At 43.1% G+C, this 22054-nt stretch overlaps 3 protein-coding genes across 3 annotated transcripts; all 3 read right to left on the reverse strand.

The window, feature by feature from the left end:
* Positions 1-999: 999 nt before the first annotated feature.
* LOC138367484 (submandibular gland secretory Glx-rich protein CA-like) lies at positions 1000-1365 on the reverse strand. Its single transcript, XM_069329153.1, has one exon. The coding sequence runs from the start codon at positions 1363-1365 to the stop codon at positions 1000-1002; it is 366 nt and encodes a 121-aa protein (XP_069185254.1).
* An 86-nt stretch (positions 1366-1451) lies between these two features.
* LOC138367485 (submandibular gland secretory Glx-rich protein CB-like) lies at positions 1452-2447 on the reverse strand. Its single transcript, XM_069329155.1, has one exon. It carries the CDS (start codon positions 2445-2447, stop codon positions 1452-1454), a length of 996 nt encoding a protein of 331 aa, XP_069185256.1.
* A 46-nt stretch (positions 2448-2493) lies between these two features.
* Positions 2494-3588, reverse strand: LOC138367486 (ribosome-binding protein 1-like). Its single transcript, XM_069329156.1, has one exon. The coding sequence runs from the start codon at positions 3586-3588 to the stop codon at positions 2494-2496; it is 1095 nt and encodes a 364-aa protein (XP_069185257.1).
* Positions 3589-22054: the final 18466 nt, after the last annotated feature.

Consider the following 22054-nt stretch of genomic DNA (forward strand, 5'->3'; position numbering starts at 1 on the left):
TAGACCCTAATCTCTCCATGCTTGGTCTCACTAGACACTAATCTGCAATATTCGTCAAAGATCATTACTGCTCTTTGTTCTTTCTCTTGTAGAGCGACTCGTCGGCCGACTCATGTGTTGAACAGTCACCACTGGAGAACATTCTTATGTTGAACAGTCACCGCTGGAGAACATTCTTATGTTGAACAGTCACCGCTGGAGAACATTCTTATGTTGAACAGTCACCGCTGGAGAACATTCTTATGTTGAACAGTCACCGCTGGAGAACATTCTTATGTTGAACAGTCACCACTGGAGAACATTCTTATGTTGAACAGTCACCGCTGGAGAACATTCTTATGTTGAACAGTCACCGCTGGAGAACATTCTTATGTTGAACAGTCACCGCTGGAGAACATTCTTATGTTGAACAGTCACCGCTGGAGAACATTCTTATGTTGAACAGTCACCGCTGGAGAACATTCTTATGTTGAACAGTCACCGCTGGAGAACATTCTTATGTTGAACAGTCACCGCTGGAGAACATTCTTATGTTGAACAGTCTAAGCTGGTGAACATTCATTTATTAAACAGTCACTATTAGAGAACATTCTCCGTTTAACAGTCTCCGTTGGAGATCATTTTTTCTCCAATGTGGATCATAGTCTTGCTCCACACCCTGTGAGGGGTCATGGTCCTGCTCCACACCCTGTGAGGGGTCATGGTCCTGCTCCACACCCTGTGAGGGGTCATGGTCCTGCTCCACACCCTGGGAGGGGTCATGGTCCTGCTCCACACCCTGTGAGGGGTCATGGTCCTGCTCCACACCCTGTGAGGGGTCATGGTCTTGCTCCACACCCTGTGAGAGGTCATGGCGTTGCTCCACACCCTGTGAGGGGGTCATGGTCTTGCTCCACACCCTGTGAGGGGTCATGGCGTTGCTCCACACCCTGTGAGGGGTCAGGGTCTTGCTCCACACCCTGTGAGAGGTCATGGCGTTGCTCCACACCCTGTGAGGAGTCAGGGTCTTGCTCCACACCCTGTGAGGGGGTCATGGTCTTGCTCCACACCCTGTGAGGGGTCAGGGTCTTGCTCCACACCCTGTGAGGGGTCATGGTCTTGCTCCACACCCTGTGAGGGGTCAGGGTCTTGCTCCACACCCTGTGAGGGGTCATGGTGTTGCTCCACACCCTGTGAGGGGTCATGGTCTTTCTTCACACCCTGTGAGGGGTCATGACGTTGCTCCACACCCTGTGAGGGGTCAGGGTATTGCTCCACACCCTGTGAGGGGTCAGGGTGTTGCTCCACACCCTGTGAGGGGTCATGGTCTTGCTCCACACCCTGTGAGAGGTCATGGCGTTGCTCCACACCCTGTGAGGGGGTCATGGTCTTGCTCCACACCCTGTGAGGGGTCATGGCGTTGCTCCACACCCTGTGAGGGGTCAGGGTCTTGCTCCACACCCTGTGAGAGGTCATGGCGTTGCTCCACACCCTGTGAGGGGGTCATGGTCTTGCTCCACACCCTGTGAGGGGTCAGGGTCTTGCTCCACACCCTGTGAGGGGTCATGGTCTTGCTCCACACCCGGTGAGGGGTCAGGGTCTTGCTCCACACCCTGTGAGGGGTCAGGGTGTTGCTCCACACCCTGTGAGGGGACATGGTCTTGCTCCACACCCTGTGAGGGGTCATGGCGTTGCTCCACACCCTGTGAGGGGTCAGGGTGCTGCTCCACACCCTGTGAGGGGTCAGGGTGTTGCTCCACACCCTGTGAGGGGTCATGGTCTTGCTCCACACCCTGTGAGGGGTCATGGCGTTGCTCCACACCCTGTGAGGGGTCATGGCGTTGCTCCACACCCTGTGAGGGGTCTGGAAGTTGCTCCACACCCTGTGAGGGGTCATGGCGTTGCTCCACACCCTGTGAGGGGTCAGGGTGTTGCTCCACACCCTGTGAGGGGTCAGGGTGTTGCTCCACACCCTGTGAGGGGTCAGGGAGTTGCTCCACACCCTGTGAGGGGTCAGGGAGTTGCTTCACACCCTGTGAGGGGTCAGGGAGTTGCTCCACACCCTGTGAGGGGTCAGGGTGTTGCTCCACACCCTGTGAGGGGTCAGGGAGTTGCTCCACACCCTGTGAGGGGTCAGGGAGTTGCTCCACACCCTGTGAGGGGTCAGGGAGTTGCTCCACACCCTGTGAGGGGTCATGGCGTTGCTCCACACCCTGTGAGGGGTCATGGTCTTGCTCCACACCCTGTGAGGGGTCATGGAGTTGCTCCACACCCTGTGAGGAGTCAGGGTGTTGCTCCACACCCTGTGAGGGGTCATGGTCTTGCTCCACACCCTGTGAGGGGTCATGGCGTTGCTCCACACCCTGTGAGGGGTCATGGCGTTGCTCCACACCTTGGGAGGGGGTCATGGTCTTGCTCCACACCCTGTGCGGGGTCATGGAGTTGCTCCACACCCTGTGAGGAGTCATGGTCTTGCTCCACACCCTGTGAGGGGTCAGGGTCTTGCTCCACACCCTATGAGGGGTCATGGCGTTGTTCCACACCCTGTGAGGGGTCATGGTCTTGCTCCACATCCTGTGAGGGGTCATGGTCTAGCTCCACTCCCTGTGAGGGGTCATGGTCTTGCTCCACACCCTGTGAGGGGTCATGGTCTTGCTCCACATCCTGTGAGGGGTCATGGCGTTGCTCCACACCCTGTGAGGGGTCATGGTCTTGCTCCACATCCTGTGAGGGGTCATGGTCTAGCTCCACTCCCTGTGAGGGGTCAGGGTGTTGCTCCACACCCTGTGAGGGGTCATGGAGTTGCTCCACACCCTGTGAGGGGTCATGACGTTGCTCCACACCCTGTGAGGGGTCATGGTCTTGCTCCACACCCTGTGAGGGGTCAGGGTGTTGCTCCACATCCTGTGAGGGGTCATGGAGTTGCTCCACACCCTGTGAGGGGTCAGGGAGTTGCTCCACACCCTGTGAGGGGTCAGGGAGTTGCTCCACACCCTGTGAGGGGTCAGGGTGCTGCTCCACACCCTGTGAGGGGTCAGGGTGTTGCTCCACACCCTGTGAGGGGTCATGGTCTTGCTCCACACCCTGTGAGGGGTCATGGTGTTGCTCCACACCCTGTGAGGGGTCATGGCGTTGCTCCACACCCTGTGAGGGGTCATGGCGTTGCTCCACACCCTGTGAGGGGTCAGGGAGTTGCTCCACACCCTGTGAGGGGTCAGGGTGTTGCTCCACACCCTGTGAGGGGTCAGGGAGTTGCTCCACACCCTGTGAGGGGTCAGGGAGTTGCTCCACACCCTGTGAGGGGTCAGGGAGTTGCTCCACACCCTGTGAGGGGTCATGGAGTTGCTCCACACCCTGTGAGGAGTCAGGGTGTTGTTCCACACCCTGTGAGAGGTCAGGGTCTTGCTCTACACCCTGTGAGGAGTCAGGGTGTTGCTTCACACCCTGTGAGGGGTCATGGTCTTGCTCCACACCCTGTGAGGGGTCATGGCGTTGCTCCACACCCTGTGAGGGGTCATGGCGTTGCTCCACACCCTGTGAGGGGGTCATGGTCTTGCTCCACACCCTGTGCGGGGTCATGGAGTTGCTCCACACCCTGTGAGGAGTCATGGTCTTGCTCCACACCCTGTGAGGGGGTCAGGGTCTTGCTCCACACCCTGTGAGGGGTCATGGTGTTGCTCCACACCCTGAGAGGGGTCATGGTCTTGCTCCACACCCTGTGAGGGCTCATGGCGTTGCTCCACACCCTGTGAGGGGTCATGGTCTTGCTCCACACCCTGTGAGGGGTCATGGTCTTGATCCACACCCTGTGAGGGGTTAGGGTCTTGCTCCACACCCTGTGAGAGGTCAGGGTCTAGCTCCACACCCTGTGAGGGGTCATGGAGTTGCTCCACACCCTGTGAGGGGTCATGGTCTTGATCCACACCCTGTGAGGGGTCAGGGTCTTGCTCCACACCCTGTGAGAGGTCAGGGTCTAGCTCCACACCCTGTGAGGGGTCATGGCGTTGCTCCACACCCTGTGAGGGGTCATGGAGTTGCTCCACACCCTGTGCGGGGTCATGGCGTTGCTCCACACCCTGTGAGGGGTCAGGGTGTTGCTCCACACCCTGTGCGGGGTCATGGCGTTGCTCCACACCCTGTGAGGGGTCATGGCGTTGCTCCACACCCTGTGCGGGGTCATGGCGTTGCTCCACACCCTGTGACGGGTGAACACTGTGATCACGAACGAAACATTTGTCGTCAAGTCGCAAATCGCTGCCAATCTGCCTGGACTCGCGTTGGTAATGAAGCCTAACATTATCTTTAAATAAAAATATACCATTTCCCGCCAAGAGTTCGACTGGAGGTTGAGAGTGCAGTAGCGGGAAGGACGTTATGCCTCTCCACAATTTCCCGCCAAGAGTTCGACTGGCGGTTGAGAGTGCAGTAGCGGGAAGGACGTTATGCCTCTCCACAATTTCCCGCCAAGAGTTCGACTGGCGGTTGAGAGTGCAGTAGCGGGAAGGACGTTATGCCTCTCCACATAATGGTCACTATCAGTAACTCGTTTGCATTAGTTTGTCTCTACAAGTTAATTGAATTTAATCACTGGAAACAGAGCCTTAAAACAGAGCTCTTAAAGTTCCCCTTATATTAGGCGAGACTTTACTAAATTATGTTTACATATTTCTATTAAAAAAAATATGTTTTTGTGTAAGGTCTTATTGGCCTTAAGGGTCTGGTCACTCAGGTCTCGGACTTGAAGAAAGGACTTTTTTCAGTCCTTTCCCCCCAAAGGGGGTGTGAAGGTTTCCACCCGGTGGCGGATCTGGTTTATTCCGCTTCTGTTGTTCCAAGAGGAAAACAAACTTCGCTGATACTAAAGTTCCTAAAACTGTTCGGCTTCTGGGGGTTTGTGTTCTTAAATCAACAATAGCGAGAGTTGCAGCGCGTTAAATGGGAGAGTTTACTGCGCATTTCATGGATTTCGATATATTGTGTTTTGGTGATAAATTTGCGATTTTTGAGGAGCGTCTGATACTCGTTTGTGTTAACTGTTCGTCAGCTTGTGTTGGTTTGCTTCATCGGAAGAGTAGATGTTGTGGTTGTTGAATTATTGTGTTCTTAATCTTTTTAAGTTTAGGGAGAAGGAGGTATAAAGTTGGTTCCCGTGACGCTACCTGGGTTAGCAGACATAGTAAGTCTCTCTCTCTCTCTGTCTCTCTGTCTCTCTCTCTGTCTCTCTCTCTCTCTCTCTCTCTCTCTCTCTCTCTCTCTCTCTCTCTCTCTCTCTCTCTCTCTCTCTCTCTCTCTCTCTTCTCTCTCTCTCTGTCTCTCTCTCTCTCTCTCTCTGTCTCTCTCTCTCTCTCTCTCTCTCTCTCTCTCTCTCTCTCTCTCTGTCTCTCTCTCTCTCTCTCTCTCTCTCTCTCTCTCTCTCTCTCTCTCTCTCTCTCTCTCTCTCTCTCTCTCTCTCTCTCTCTCTCTCTCTCTCTCTCTCTCTCTCTCTCTCTCTCTCTCTCTCTCTCTCTCTCTCTCTCTCTCTCTCTCTCTCTCTCTCTCTCTCTCTCTCTCTCTCTCTCTCTCTCTCTCTCTCTCTCTCTCTCTCTCTCTCTCTCTCTCTCTCTCTCTCTCTCTCTCTCTCTCTCTCTCTCTCTCTCTCTCTCTCTCTCTCTCTCTCTCTCTCTTCTCTCTCTCTCTCTCTCTCTCTCTCTCTCTCTCTCTCTCTCTCTCTCTCTCTCTCTCTCTCTCTCTCTCTCTCTCTCTCTCTCTCTCTCTCTCTCTCTCTCTCTCTCTCTCTCTCTCTCTCTCTCTCTGTCTCTCTCTCTCTCTCTCTCTCTCTCTCTCTCTCTCTCTCTCTCTCTCTCTCTCTCTCTCTCTCTCTCTCTCTCTCTCTCTCTCTCTCTCTCGTCTCTCTCTCTCTCTCTCTCTCTCTCTCTCTCTCTCTCTCTCTCTCTCTCTCTCTCTCTCTCTCTCTCTCTCTCCTCTCTCTCTCTCTCTCTCTCTCTCTCTCTCTCTCTCTCTCTCTCTCTCTCTCTCTCTCTCTCTCTCTCTCTCTCTCTCTCTCTCTCTCTCTCTCTCTCTCTCTCTCTCTCTCTCTCTCTCTCTCTCTCTCTCTCTCTCTCTCTCTCTCTCTCTCTCTCTCTCTCTCTCTCTCTCTCTCTCTCTCTCTCTCTCTCTCTCTCTCTCTCTCTCTCTCTCTCTCTCTCTCTCTCTCTCTCTCTCTCTCTCTCTCTCTCTCTCTCTCTCTCTCTCTCTCTCTCTCTCTCTCTCTCTCTCTCTCTCTCTCTCTCTGTCTCTCTCTCTCTCTCTCTCTCTCTCTCTCTCTCTCTCTCTCTCTCTCTCTCTCTCTCTCTCTCTCTCAGATGGGGTGCCACGTCTCATGGTTGTGTAGTCAGAGTGAGGGCCCGCAGCCCTCGTGGTGTATCTGGCGGTCCCGTGTTTGGGGATATCATTATCTTGCTGCTCTTCGTATTTGCCTTCATTACTGCTTTCTCGCAACTGTTGGAATTGACACTCATAGAAAATACTGTATTCTTTAATTTAGAGTACTGCAACATTATGTAGAATACTGTAATATTATGTATGTTGAATACATTAATGTTATCTTTGTTCACAATTATTTTTTTTATGAGAAATATTAGAACATAAAAAATGTAAACTATGCAAGACCTGTTGACCCATACGAGGTAGCTCCTATTTGCATCCAACCAAACTCATTCATGTATATGTCTGGCCTACGCTTGAAACAAGCATTTGCCAAATAAAGCTTCTGAATTGTTATGTATTCCCACTTCTCTCATACGAGTTAATGATGCCCTCTTGCCTGCCTCATCTCACAGTTACTGTGTGTACATTTACTACTATGGTAATATTAAAAGTCACAATTTTTTCATCACAAATTCATCATTTGGTTTCAACTACAACAAAATATCTTTCCTGACATCTGTGACATCCACGACACAAGAGCTTTCTCGTGTCATGAATGTAGGACACTATTTTTAATATATACATTAATGTCTTCGTTATTGTCCGTCACTTTAAGCGAGAATGTCTGTTTGACAAGTGTTGGAGGCCAGAGACTTGGGGCTAGTCTCCCTCGGCTCTGCAGGATGACTGGTGTGTGGTGGGGGAAGCGCGAGGGGGTGTTGACCAACATGGGGAAGGTCAGGGTCGGCCCCCATTGCTCCAACCTAGTCGCTTTAATAATACAAAAATCACTCCAGATTTTACGATCGTTCCACACACACTACTTCAGTACACATTTGTTCAATGTTACACTCCTCTATACATTCCACTCCACCCTTCTGAAATACTCGCTCATCTAATATGTATTTCAAGGTATCCGACCAATCCGTTAAAAAGTCGATGTGTTGGTAAATATTAACACACCGTAACACTGACGTTTTCTAGTGATCGGCATCGATAGGTTAAGCGGGTTGCTTGGGTTCGTACGTTACGCAAAATAGTTGCATTTGTTTACGGAGTTGCAGAAATCAAGAGAACACGCTACAGTAAGAGCCTCACTGACCACGATCATAGGACCAAGTTTCTCGATCTCGGGCGACAAGAACTTCACAACCGTAAAGGTCAAAATGCTAAGTTTATAGCGTATTTGACCGCCACAATGGCCCGTCGGGGCTGCTCTAAGATTACAGGTATTTTACTTGTGTAACCATCACTAGGCAGGAGTGTGGCAAAAGCCTAGAATATACATACACACACATATGCCCACAAATGGGGGAATATGTATCCTAATAGTCTTGGACCACATAGAAAATGTATCCTAATATTCGTATTCCACATAGAAAATGTATCCTAATATTCCTCTACCCACATTGAAAATGTTTCCTAATATTCCTGTTCCACATAGAAAATGTGTCCTAATATTTCTGTTCCACATGATGGTGCTACATAGCCTTCCCGGTTTGGTGCCTTCTTTTGATAATTACTTACTTACTTCTGTTCCACATAGAATATGTATCCTAACATTCCTGTTCCACATAGAAAATGTATTCTAATATTCCTGTTCCACATAGAAAATGTATTCTAATATTCCTGTTCCACATAGAAAATGAATCCTACATTACCGTACCATTTGGGAACTGTAGCCAATACTTTTGTATCAGCTCATCTTCCAAAGTAAACAGTTTGAGTCTGTAACATATACGCTTGCAGCCAATATTCAGCAAGCCTTTTACGCAACCATTTACGAAACCTCTACATCTTTCCTCAATCATGGCAGCTTCGTTGACATGTATTAAACATGTTATGAACCCAACAAGATTTTTTGTAACAATCATAACCTTGGGTTGTGAAGTTTCCAAGCTCGCAGACTGTTCAATAAATGTAAAGCAAGCCGCCATAATTAAGGAAAGATGGAGTGGTTTCGTAAATGGTTGATATAACTTCTGTTCCTAGTGGCAAAGTCCTTGAAAAAATATATTAAATAAGCTAGTAAACCCCCGCCGAATTTGCACAATGAATTAGCTAATGATTCAGAGGTTTAATTAACCTAGTCTATTGTTATTTTCATTATGACTATCTATTATCCTTCACTCCCTAATCCTTCCCACCCATCCCAAGATTATCCTGGTGAGAAGTCAGGATAAAAGTCAACTTTGCGAGTGTACTCACACAAAATTTGCTTAAATTCTTTGTTTATATCCTCGTACCATTTTCAATGAGTTTAATTGTGTCGTTTAAAAATTATTTGCTGGATTGTTTCAATTTCGTATACCCAATATACTATGGGGGTACCCGGCGTTTCCCGGGTCTCTCTTTCTCATCTGTCCATCTATTTATTTATCTATCTGCTTATCTATCCATATCTACCCATCTATTTAATCCATCCCTCTATCCAACCAATCCATTTTACTCATCCATATTTTCAGCCATGAACCCATTTATCATTCTATCCATCCACAGGAGCTGCCTCGTATGGGCCAACAGGTCTTCAGCAATGTCCTATATTCTCAAATTCTTAGGCCTATAAACTTCTGGACATAACACATTGGAGTTTACAAGATGATCAGTAACACAAGGGTATTGTTGTAGAAGAAAATATATTATACTCTGGATGAAATAGTGTGAAGTGCATTCAATATTTCTTCCATTATGTACCATTATTTCCATTACGTACCACAATAATAGTAACGTTATGGTGGTAATATTACCTGAGTTCACCTGAAGGTCACCCTCTCTAGTGGCCTCCACGGGGACAGGAAGCCGGTGGCTTGTAAAAGGTTTCCCTCCTTTATTCATGACGAATATTTTTTCCAGTTCAATTTTGAACCGGATTGTTGTCCTGACATTTATGACTTCTGTGTGTAGGTGATTGTTATGGTAGGTGATTGTTATGGTTGGTGATTGTTATGGTAGGTGATTGTATTGGTAGGTGATTGTTATGGTTGGTGATTGTTATGGTAGGTGATTGTATTGGTAGGTGATTGTTATGGTAGGTGATTGTTATGGAAATTATTATGATAAGTGGTTTTTATGGTAAGTGATTGTTATGGTTGGTGAGTGTTATGGTAGGCGATTTTTATGAAGGTGATTGTTATGGTAGGTGATTGTTATGGTAGGTGTTTGTTATGGAATGTGATTGTTATGGTAGGTGATTGTTATGGAAGATGATTGTTATGGGTAGGTGATTGTTATGGTAGGTGATTGTTATGGAAGATGATTGTTATGGTAGGTGAGTGAACATAAGAATAAAGGTAACTGCAGATGGCCTATTGGCCCATATGAGGCAGCTCCTATTTATAACCACCCAATCTGAGTTCACTCATATACATGTCCAACCCGCGCTTGAAACAATCGAGGGACCCCACCTCCACCACGTTACGCGGCAATTGGTTCCACAAGTCAACAACCCAATTACTGAACCAGTAACAACCTAAGTCTTTCCTAAATCTAAACTTATCCAATTTATACCCATTGTTTCGTGTTCTGTCTTGTGTTTATATGGTGATTGTTATGGAATGTGATTGTTGTGGTAGGTGATTGTTATGGTAGGTGATTGTTATGGTAGGTGATTGTTATGGTTGGTGATTGTTATGGAATGTGATTATTGTAGTAGGTGATTGTTATGGTAGGTGATTATTATGGTAGGTGATTGTTGTGGTAGGGGATTGTTATGGTAGGTGATTGTTATGGTTGGTGATTGTTATGGAATGTGATTATTGTGGTAGGTGATTGTTATGGTTGGTGATTGTTATGGAATGTGATTATTGTGGTAGGTGATTGTTATGGTGATTGTTGTGGTAGGGAATTGTTATGGTAGGTGATTGTTATGCTAGGTGATTGTTATGGTAGATGATTGTTATTGTAGATGATTGTTATGGTCGGTGATTGTTATGGTAGGTGATTATGGTAGGTGATTGTTATGGTTGGTGATTGTTATGGTTGGTGATTGTTATGGTAGGTGATTGTTATGGTAGGTGATTGTTATGGTTGGTGATTGTTATGGTTGGTGATTGTTATGATAGGTGATTGTTATGGTAGGTGATTGTTATGGAAGATGATTGTTATTGTAGGTGATTGTTATGGTAGATGATTGTTATTGTAGATGATTGTTATTGTAGGTGATTGTTATGCTAGGTGATTGTTATGGTAGATGATTGTTATTGTAGATGATTGTTATGGTCGGTGATTGTTATGGTAGGTGATTGTTATGGTAGGTGATTGTTATGGTTGGTGATTGTTATGGTTGGTGATTGTTATGGTTGGTGATTGTTATGATAGGTGATTGTTATGGTTGGTGATTGTTATGGTAGGTGATTGTTATGGTTGGTGATTGTTATGATAGGTGATTGTTATGGTTAGTGATTGTTATGGTAGGTGATTGTTATGGTAGGTGATTGTTATGGTAGATGATTGTTGTGTTTGGTGATTGTTATGGTCGGTGATTGTTATGGTAGGGGATTGTTATGGTAGATGATTGTTGTGGTAGGTGATTGTTATGGTTGGTGATTGTTATGATAGGTGATTGTTATGGTTAGTGATTGTTATGGTAGGTGATTGTTATGGTAGGTGATTGTTATGGTAGATGATTGTTATGGTAGGTGATTTTTATGGTAGGTGATTGTTATGGTAGATGATTGTTGTGGTAGGTGATTGTTATGGTTGGTGATTGTTATGATAGGTGATTGTTATGGTTAGTGATTGTTATGGTAGGTGATTGTTATGGTAGGTGATTGTTATGGTAGATGATTGTTATGGTAGATGATTGTTATGGTAGGTGATTGTTATACTAGGTGATTGTTATGGTAGGTGATTGTTATGGTAGGTGATTGTTATGATGACAACTCATAAATAAAAACTGTTATAACTACTGAACGGTGTGTGTGTGTGAATTATCATAGGGTGAGGGGCAATGATGCTAGCCCGAGTCTTCTCTATTTTCCTTACAGTTTTCTTCACTTGTGAAGGAAGTTGAAAAATTAACTCTCCAAAGATCATTTTCACAGTTTTATTTGTTATATAGTTTCATTTGGCCTGACGTTAAGAGATGCGTTCCATTGACTCTTGTTAACATTGTCGAAGGCAGACTTTAAATAGTTACAAAGTTTCCTGTTGCATAATATATGTACCCGAGGATGAGGTAAAGAAGCACCTCACTTATAGGTCCGCTGTATCTTGTCACTCTGGTGTTGCCATGATGGCTGGTGCAGTCCGCTGTGTGTTCCGTCGTGCTGTGGCAGTTGGCAGAGTGTAATGTGGTGGTAGTTGGCTATTGGTGCGTGGCTTGGTGTGCTTTATGTATAGTGCCTCGCAGGTGTCCAGTCTTGTGTTGTCGCTGTATCTGTCCATTATTGTGGTGGTGTTGGTGAGTGTATCTCTGGTGATGGTCTGGTTATGTGTTGACATTATATGTTCCTTAATAGGTAGCAGTCTTTCTTGTAAACATGTAGTTGAATATGACCGAAAGGGTAGGATTAATGATTCTAATACGGATCTTCTCAATATTTCTCACGTTTTCTTTACTGTCGAGGGTAATTGAAAATTTAACTCTCCAAAGTTCATTTTCACATTTTATTTATGGTCTGACCTAGAAACATTTCGCAAGAGACTTCTTACATTTTCAAAGATAAATTTTACGTACTCTGTTTCATGCTTATATTCGTTTTTGGGTGAGGTGATATGACACAAATGTGTTTAGTGAGGTGACAACACAAATCAATGGGCAAAGATAATTTTACATACTCAGAACAGGAATCAATGGGGAACATTGCCTATTTCCTCTTATTGTTTCTGTGTTGGTTCGGGGTTTTGAAGTGGACAGAATGTAATTATGTGTTAATTGGCTGTTGATTGCTGGTGTTGACGTTTTGATGTGTAGGGCCTCGCTGATGTCGAGTCTCCTGCTATCGCTGTATCTATCGATGATTTCTATGTTGGTTGTTTTCTCTGGTGATGGTCTGGTTGTGAGAGATTATATGCTCCTTGATGGAACCCTGTTGTTTGTGCATTGTTAGTCGCCTAGAAAGAGACGTTGTTGTCTTGCCTATATACTGAGATCTTTAGGGCTGACAGTCCCCAAGTGGGTATGTGAGGGCATAGACGACGTTGGTTTCTTTCAAGGCGTTCTGCTTGGTGTCTGGAGAGTTCTTCATGAGTAGATTGGTCATTTTCTTGTTTTTGTATTTACTACAAAAAGTAATATTTATATATATAATATACGCACCTCTCAGAAGTACCTAGAACTAGAACTTCTGGAATATCGTAGTGGAATGCGAACTAGCAATGCGACACAACAAGTCTAGAAATATCACTTACGTGACCATAATCTAACAGATGAGAACATTAGTAAACACACACATATAAATATAAACATATACAATGTAGCTATTAAATCTAGAATTATACAGATAACTAAAATTTATAGCACTTATCTAGACATAATTTATATTAGCAATGTGAATAAAAACTGACAAGCTTAGACCAGAGATCAACGTAATTTGAAATCTGGAGAACACTGGTGTGTGTGTATTCTTTTGTATTCACAAATTGCATAACTCCCGTCACCTAGGTAGTGTATGACTCCCTCAAGAATACATTATCACACGAGAGGTGCAGCGCCTGGCCACCACATTAATGTTCCCTCCGCACGAACACACCAATTTTGACGCTCTTAACCCAACCACTTGAAATGGTCTGGTTGAATGGCGTTCTCGCTTCTTGCAGGTCGGCGTTCAATCCCCGACGGTCCAAGTGGTTGGACACCATTCTTTTCCTCCGCCTCAGCCCAGATCCTTGTCCTCGTGTCCCTACCAAGTGTTGCATAGTCGTAGTGGCTTAGAGCTCCCTCCTTATAATTGCCCAATCCTGCCGCTCTTGTCAAGCAAAATACACACCACCACGGGACGCACTTGGCCGCAGGCTGACGATCAAAACATTCTGCCACTCCAACAATTGAAACGCCTTGTGCATGATCAGTGACTAAAAACACAGTAGGATTCACTAATAATAATACATAGAATCGCCACATTGCTACAGGTAACTGTATATAAAAAAGTAAAGTTTTTTTACTTTACAAATTTAAACGTGAACTCCAATCAGTGACGTGGAGAAAAAATCCGTAAGATGGAACACAATGTAGAGTCAGCGCTGACCCGTGCGGTCGCTCCGTAAATATGCAAGAATTTTGCCTCGCCAGACAGACAAGAACTACCAGAGGACGTAAATAGACGGCACGTGTATCAGCGTGATGATCGAGGAAGGGAAGAGGGCAGTGAGACAAGCTGTCTATCAAACCAAGCAACGTTGCGCTTGCAGCCACATGCATTAAACAGTTTTTGTGCGTTGTAATTTCTCCTAAACTCTGGTGTGAATCAGTTGGGTTGAGTCTGCCACCGAGGGCAATACGGTGATGGTAAGATAATTGTCCTTACCTATCAGTGACTCCGAGGAAGCTAGGTTTAGTTGAACAAAGCCACAAGGGCGTGACGAGGATTCGAACCTGCGTCCAAGAGCATCCCAGACGCTGCTTAGTTCTGTCTAGGCCTAGACGCTGTCTTGGCCTAGTTCTTTATGTCTGACCAGCTAGTCCTGTTGTATCTGTTGCATTATAGTCTATCTAATATTCTAATTCCTTGTCAAATTTAACCTTAAAGTTGGGGATAGAGGCGGGTTCATCAACAAGTGAAAATAAATATTGGTTCATGGTTCTTAGACTTTGACAAGAATTTCACTTCACGACAAACCCTTGGGTATAAGTGAATCATGCCAATCTTTCCCTAAGACTTAAAGTTTTTGGAGGTAATTCATTAAAATACGACATATAAATACAAATTAGGACACCATAATATCGACGTTTTCACTCCATTGGTCTCGCGAGTTCAGATGGGTTGCTTGAGTCTGTTCGTGTCTGCTTCGGCAAAACAGTTGTATTGTTCACGGAGCAACCCAACTATTCTATCGAGGCCGTTACATAGAAAATACCAATGCTGCAGAGTGCTAATGTGTACAAATGTGTCGCGTTTTTAACAAATTCATCGATTCCCTGAAAAAAGAGTGCAACATATGAGGTGAAACGACAGGTTGCAACTTGCACTCGCAACTATGCACTAGATTTATTGCATAATTACAGCACCCCCCCCCCCTCCCTTAGTCCCTCATCTCTACACGTAAGTGTTTAATAATCCGTAATTAAGTGAAGTGTGAAGTGAACTTCACTGTGTGAAGTGGTCACACAGTGTGTCAGTTTAGCTTTAATATAGATATATATAATTATATTGCACATGCCATGTCAATATTGCAACAACACGCAAGCAATGATTATAATGAATGAAATAACTTTAATGATGTTATGCAATGAAGTACTAATTGACAGTGGCTCGCTGGGTTCGTCACACAGAACATCGCACAAACGTGAGATAGATCAATTCGAACCCGCGACTCAAGCACTGCTGGACGCATACTCTACCACTGTACCACCACTTTCTCTTCTCACTGGTGGGTTATGAGACACGTATATGAAAAAGATTGGGGGTCCCTAGAACTCTCCCGCCCCCCCCCCCCCTTCCCTGTCACTCTCCTTCTCATTTTCTCTCTCTTCCCCTTAAATGTCCTCTACCTTCCTCTCTCTCCCCCCTGTTACTCTCCTCATTCTCCTAGTCTCAGTCTCTCTCTCTCTCTCTCTCTCTCTCTCTCTCTCTCTCTCTCTCTCTCTCTCTCTCTCTCTCTCTCTCTCTCTCTCTCTCTCGTGTTGTGGTTACTTTGTGTGTGATGAACAGCCGAAAAACTCTAAAGAATTTTTACATTTCAGACTCAATAGGAATCTCGAATGATCGCAGCACAAGTCATTCCTATTAATTGGCGGAAATGGGAGCGTCCCTGACCTGCATACGACAGCCATCTGCCGCTTACATATCCCCCCTTAGACAAATTTGTTGAGGGCTAGCTTAAGCACCTGGTCTCCAGCTCGGACAGACAGACAACCAGATAGACAGACATTTTGTTTTATAGATACAGATAAGTTTAGGTGGATACAACTAAGAGCTGCTTCAGTTGGGCCATAAGGCCTTTAGCAGTTACATTTAAGTATTTCTTACTAAATATTTGTAGCTAAAATTCTAGTTGAAAAGTTCGTTTTCAAAATCGTTTTCGTCTATTGAAAGGACGATTGGATTTTTGAGAATTATTGAACAGCGGAAGTCTGCCTTCCCCCCCCCCCTTCCCCTCACCCAGACAACAGGCAAAAATTGGTGTTATTTTGTGCATTCAAACTGACGGGGAAAAATACACAAATTCCCTTGGGTATGGTAAGCCGTGTCCAGTCCCACAACGCAGGTCATGTATTAAATGGGAATTTTGGTATCGTTACCTTAATGTCTACAACAAATTGTACTAAATATCTGTCGTATTATGTGTATATATATATATATATATATATATATATATATATATATATATATATATATATATATATATTCAATGTGCAACAGATGGCGCTGTTTTTTTTTAAAAAGTATGTTTTTACCTGCCACAGGTGTGGCATCTATACGTATACTTACGAAATGAACGGAATAGTAAACAACACAGATTCCACACAACATGGGTTCCAACGTAAGGTCACACAAAATAATTAAATCAAAATGAAAATAAATCGAAATCTATGAAAGTTCAATTTGTCAATGCCATCGGAAACACTGAAATGGAATCGTAACATGTTTAGTATAGCGTGCGTTGCTCTTATGCGCAATAGATGGCACTGTTCTTTAAAAAAGAATGTTTTTACCTGTCACAGGTGTGGCATCTATACTTATACTTACGAAATGAACGGTATGGTAAACAACACAGCTCAATTTCAACGCAATATCACAAAATTATTTAATCAGCATGAAAATAAATCGAAATCTATGAAAATTCAATTTGAATGCCATCAGAAACTTTCAAACTTTCAAACTTTCAACTTTCAATGCCATCGGAAACACTGAAATGGAATCGTAACATATTTAGTATAGCATGTGCTGCTACTACCTGCAACAGATAGCGCTGTTTTCCAAAAAAGCATGTTTTTACCTGTCACAGGTGGGACATCTATATAGTAGGTATATAATAACTTGCGCCTGTTCGAATACAAACTGTGTCAAAATTTCAAAGCACTCGATGAAGAGGTTTCGAACATTTCCCTCACATGAAAAACACAGTTAATAAAAAACTTATTTTTTTCCCGTCACAGACGCGACATCTATATAGTATGTATATAAAAATCAGCTCGGACGCGAATGGAACGTTGTGTGAAAATTTCAAAGCAATCGGCGAAGAACTTTCGGAGATTAGTCATTTTGAACATACGAACATTTACAATTTTATTTATATAAATATATATAATAAATTCAATGTGCTAGAAAGGATTAGATCATTTTTTGTAGGTATATTCCTGTGCGGGCTCTAAAATTAATTCATATTAATTTATATTAATAAACAAACATTCCTGCACGTATTTATCTATTAATACGCATCTGTAAAAAAAAAAAAAAAATAAATAAATCAGAACAATTTTTTTAAAAACGGCCTTTTAATGCCCCGAAAGAACCACCCACAACACGGGATCATGGGAATTACGGCCCGTATCGTCACACAAGACAGGGGGGGATTTTGCCAAATGAGTTGAATGATTGCCGGATTATTTGAGGATTTTACTGATGTAAATTATAGGAATCCGATGAAAATTGCTTCCGGGAGGGAAAAAAAATTTCATGCTCCGTCAATGCTCAGGTTTTACCAGACAGGGAAAAATATTCCAAAGGTTAACGTGTGTAATTTAATTTTTCTTTCTTTACCAGATACTTGGGTGAGTTTAGTCACCGAAAATTACTCCTTAATTGGCTGGAAAAGGGATACTAATTACTCATTGAACACTTGAATAAAGGATATTAATTACTCATTGAACACTTACGTAAATGATACTAATTACTCGTTGAACACTTGCATAAAGGAAACCAATTACTCGTTGAACACGTACATAAAGGAAACTAATTAATCGTTCAACACTTGAATAAAGGATACTAATTACTCATTGAACACCTGGATAAGGGATGCTAATTACTTATTGAACACCTGGACGAAAGACCAGAATATCTGGTCTTTGGTCCAGATATTTGATCAAAGTCAAAGTCAAAGACTTTGATCTTTGATATCTAAAATATATCAACCCGTTCTCGCACTTTCGTATAGTCAATATTGACTTATTAAATACGTGCATATGTGACATACTAAACATACTAGTTTACCTTGAAAAGCTTCATAGAAAACACCGACCTTACCTAACCTTCTTAGTATGTTAAGACAAGCATTTATTGCTTCGTAATTACAATTATTACTTAACCTATACATATAATAACCTATACATATAATAGGTTAAGTAATAATTGTAATTACGAAGCAATAAGATGCTTATCTTAACATACTAAGAAGGTTAGGTAAGGTCGGTGTTTTCTATGAAGCTTTTCAAGGTCAACTAGTATGTTTAGTATGTCACATATGCACGTATTTAATAAGTCAATATTGACTATACGAAAGTGCGAGAACGGGTTGAATATTATATATATATATATATATATATATATATATATATATATATATATATATATATATATATATATATATATATATATATATATATAGTTACGGTAAAATGACTAATAGAGCAGTGGCTCTTAGGGCAGATGGAATGCAAATTACATTAACCAAAAAAAAGGTAAGAACAAAATAAATAAAACTGCTATGTAGCTCTCTTCACGGTGTGGTAGCTGTAGGATAAAGTACAAAGAATAAAAAAATTAAAATATTTTACTATGATAAAAAATGACTAATAATTTAGAAGAAATAAAAAAAGTTCCTCAATGACTTGGCTGAATACAATGTGCAAAAATGAAAAGCAAACAAACAAGTTAACGTTAAAGATCGAAATAAATGGTGCTGAAATACTATGTACAAGACTGCATAAATCTACCACCACACAGGGTAGTGTGAGAGCAGATGTAGCGTGTATGAACACTGAAGAGTATTCTGCTTGGTAGTGGCTGGCTGGCTCCTATATATACGCGGGCTTGACCATGCAGGTGGCGCTGGTGTGTTGATAATTGCCTGCTGGTAGACGCAAACTATCAAGGTGCTTGTTGGCCGGCGAGTGGCGCGGGCCTTGCAGACGCCAGGTGTCCTGGGGTCTGGGGTACTGGGGGTGTAGAGAGAGGTGGAAGCTTGTCTAGACGTATATAGTTGTTATTGTTGTTGCTGTTAATTCTTTATTCTTGAACATGCAGACGTGTTGGGGTTGAACAGGTGATGAAGGAATAGGCGCAATCTCTTTTCCTAGAGAGATTCTTGTTACAATATATATATTAACAAGTTAGTATACGCATAAATTCTTACCAGTGGTATACTAAGAAGTAATTACTAACTAGTTTACACAGAAGGATCTACTACCAATTGGCATACACAGAAGAAATTTGGATGAACCTCTCGTGTATACAACAGCTAGTTCCCTAACTCTACGGCTATTTAAATTGCTAAGGGAAGAGGCTCTTCAGGTGAAAGTAAACGTGCCTAACCACTTCTGGATCGAACCCGGGATACTCGATTTGTGAGTCGAGAACGTGGATCAGTAACTTAAGCGCTGGGGAAACAAGACGTAATGTGCAGGTGCAAAAGGTCTAAAAGCCTGGCATAGAAGTTTTGAGAGGTTTCAAAGTCTTGAAAGGCTTGGAAGAAGTCTGAATTAGAAGGGAAAAGACTTGGACACACTTAAAATGACATTAAAACTAAAGTTTGGGAAATTTTTCCATAAGGAAATCGAAATCAAACACTCCACGCATAAACCTGAGCAAGGAAAGCTGTTAAATATTTCGGTACCTACCAAATATATCCATAGTTTAAGAATTATTATGATGGACCAGCTTCTCTGACTTTATACAAAAATTATTTTTATAACCGATTTTTATTATAAAAAAGACCGTCAGTGATTACCAAGAGTGGACGGTCCTTTGGCGCTGTGGATATCGTGCTCACCCCGTACGCCTGGACAGGGATATCAGCCCGGGTTCGAACCCTAGGCAAGGATTAGAGACAGTTGGGCAATGATCTATAACTAACGGATACTCTTATCACAGCCTCAATGTAGTCAAACAGGCTTAGCGTTTTCTCCTGATAACTAGGTTACAAACTACTTGCAGAGCCTTGGATGGGCTCGAACCATTGTACGTAACGGCCTACAACGAGGAGCTCTTTGAAGCAAATTCAGTAAATAGCTACAAATGGAAAACAGGAGGAAACTAACCATTGCTTTAACTGACCAGGAAAGGCGGGTCCAGGAGCTGTTGTTCGACTTCGTAACCCAAGTGAGTACAGCTTGGTGGGCACAATACACAAAGATGGAAAGGTCACACACACATGTTTCTAAAGGGAAGGTCTCACGGATAGAAAATACAACAAGAGTACAAAACTGGGATAATACAACAATAGAATAAGTTCACAGAGTTAATACAACAATAGAATAAGTTCACAGAGAGATAATACAAGAGAAGGTCACAGAGATAATACAAGAGGTCACAGAGAGATAATACAAGAGAAGGTCACAGAGATAATACAAGAGGTCACAGAGAGATAATACAAGAGAAGGTCACAGAGATAATACAAGAGGTCACAGAGAGATAATACAAGAGGTCACAGAGATAATACAAGAGAAGGTCACAGAGAGATAATACAAGAGGTCACAGAGATAATACAAGAGAAGGTCACAGAGAGATAATACAAGAGAAGGTCACAGAGATAATACAAGAGAAGGTCACAGAGAGATAATACAAGAGAAGGTCACAGAGATAATACAAGAGAAGGTCACAGAGATAATACAAGAGAAGGTCACAGAGAGATAATACAAGAGAAGGTCACAGAGAGATAATACAAGAGAAGGTCACAGAGATAATACAAGAGAAGGTCACAGAGAGATAATACATGAGAAGGTCACAGAGATAATACAAGAGAAGGTCACAGAGAGATAATACAAGAGGTCACACAGAGATAATACAAGAGAAGGTCACAGAGAGATAATACAAGAGGTCACACAGAGATAATACAAGAGAAGGTCACAGATAATACAACAAGAGAAGATCACAGAGAGATAATACAAGAGAAGGTCACAGAGAGATAATACAAGAGAAGGTCACAGAGAGATAATACAAGAGAAGGTCAGAGATAATACAAGAGAAGGTCACAGAGAGATAATACAAGAGGTCACAGAGAGATAATACAAGAGAAGGTCACAGAGAGATAATACAAGAGAAGGTCACAGAGAGATAATACAAGAGAAGGTCAGAGATAATACAAGAGAAGGTCACACAGAGATAATACAAGAGAAGGTCACACAGAGATAATACAAGAGAAGGTCAGAGATAATACAACAAGATAAGCTCACATTAAGAGAGATCATTCAACATTCATTAATAACTAACATGGGAGTTAAATACCCCATTAAGTAAATATTTCATTACAACATTCAGTCAGGCATAAATATATATAAACACCACAGTGGAAGTTTTATTACTCGCACAGCTGAATTATTAATCAGAGACAAATTATAATTATTAATTACAATTACGATATGTTTAATTGTTAAAAAGTTTAAGCCTTTTTTATGCTTGTATATAAATGGTTATGGGAGGTCCAAATGTAAACTTATGCATGATTGATTCTTTAACCCTCTAGCATAAGACACAAAATTCAGTATTTTTCTTTGGTGATTTAGTGCCAGTTTAGCAGGGAAGTGTGTCAAGCACCAGGTTAGCTGTAAAATTTTATACAAAAATAGTTTTGTAACTTTTAAAAACTTCTGTGCTATTTTCAAAACATTTGTGCTACTTTCACACCTTTTCTGCTGCCTTCAGAACTTTTGTCGCTGCATTCAGAATGCGTTTGGCTGCTTTCTGAATTATTGTTTGTCTTTTAATCTTCAGTTGGTGTTCCATTTGCCTTGTTTATGCCTCCGTCCGTGTTTGTTTACGGGATATTCAAACTTACTTGATTGTTTCAAGCGTAGGTTAGACATATGTATGAATAAGTGTGTGTGTGGATATAAATAGCTGCGGCCTCGTATGGGCCGACACACTTTCAGTCAATTCCTATATTATTATTATGTACTTATTTTTGTACCTTTTATGCAAAGTTGATCTCACTTGAAAAATGAACTGATAGAAGCTTGTTGATGGGATGTACTTGGTGAGTTGTACTGGGAGAGCTGTACTGGGAGAGTTGTACTGGGAGAGCTGTACTGGGAGAGCTGTACTGGGTGACCTGTACTGGGTGAGTTGTACTGGGAGAGCTGTACTGGGAGAGCTGTACTGGGAGAGCTGTACTGGGTGACCTGTACTGGGTGAGTTGTACTGGGAGAGCTGTACTGGGTGACCTGTACTGGGTGACCTGTACTGAGTGAGTTGTACTGGGAGAGCTGTACTGGGTGACCTGTACTGGGTGACCTGTACTGGGTGACCTGTACTGGGAGAGGTGTACTGGGAGAGTTGTACTGGGAGAGCTGTACTGGGAGAGTTGTACTGGGAGAGCTGTATTGGGAGAGGTGTACTGGGAGAGTTGTACTGGG

The sequence above is a fragment of the Procambarus clarkii genome, chromosome 22 (genome assembly GCF_040958095.1).
Source record: "Procambarus clarkii isolate CNS0578487 chromosome 22, FALCON_Pclarkii_2.0, whole genome shotgun sequence".
Taxonomy (NCBI): Eukaryota; Metazoa; Arthropoda; class Malacostraca; order Decapoda; family Cambaridae; genus Procambarus; species Procambarus clarkii.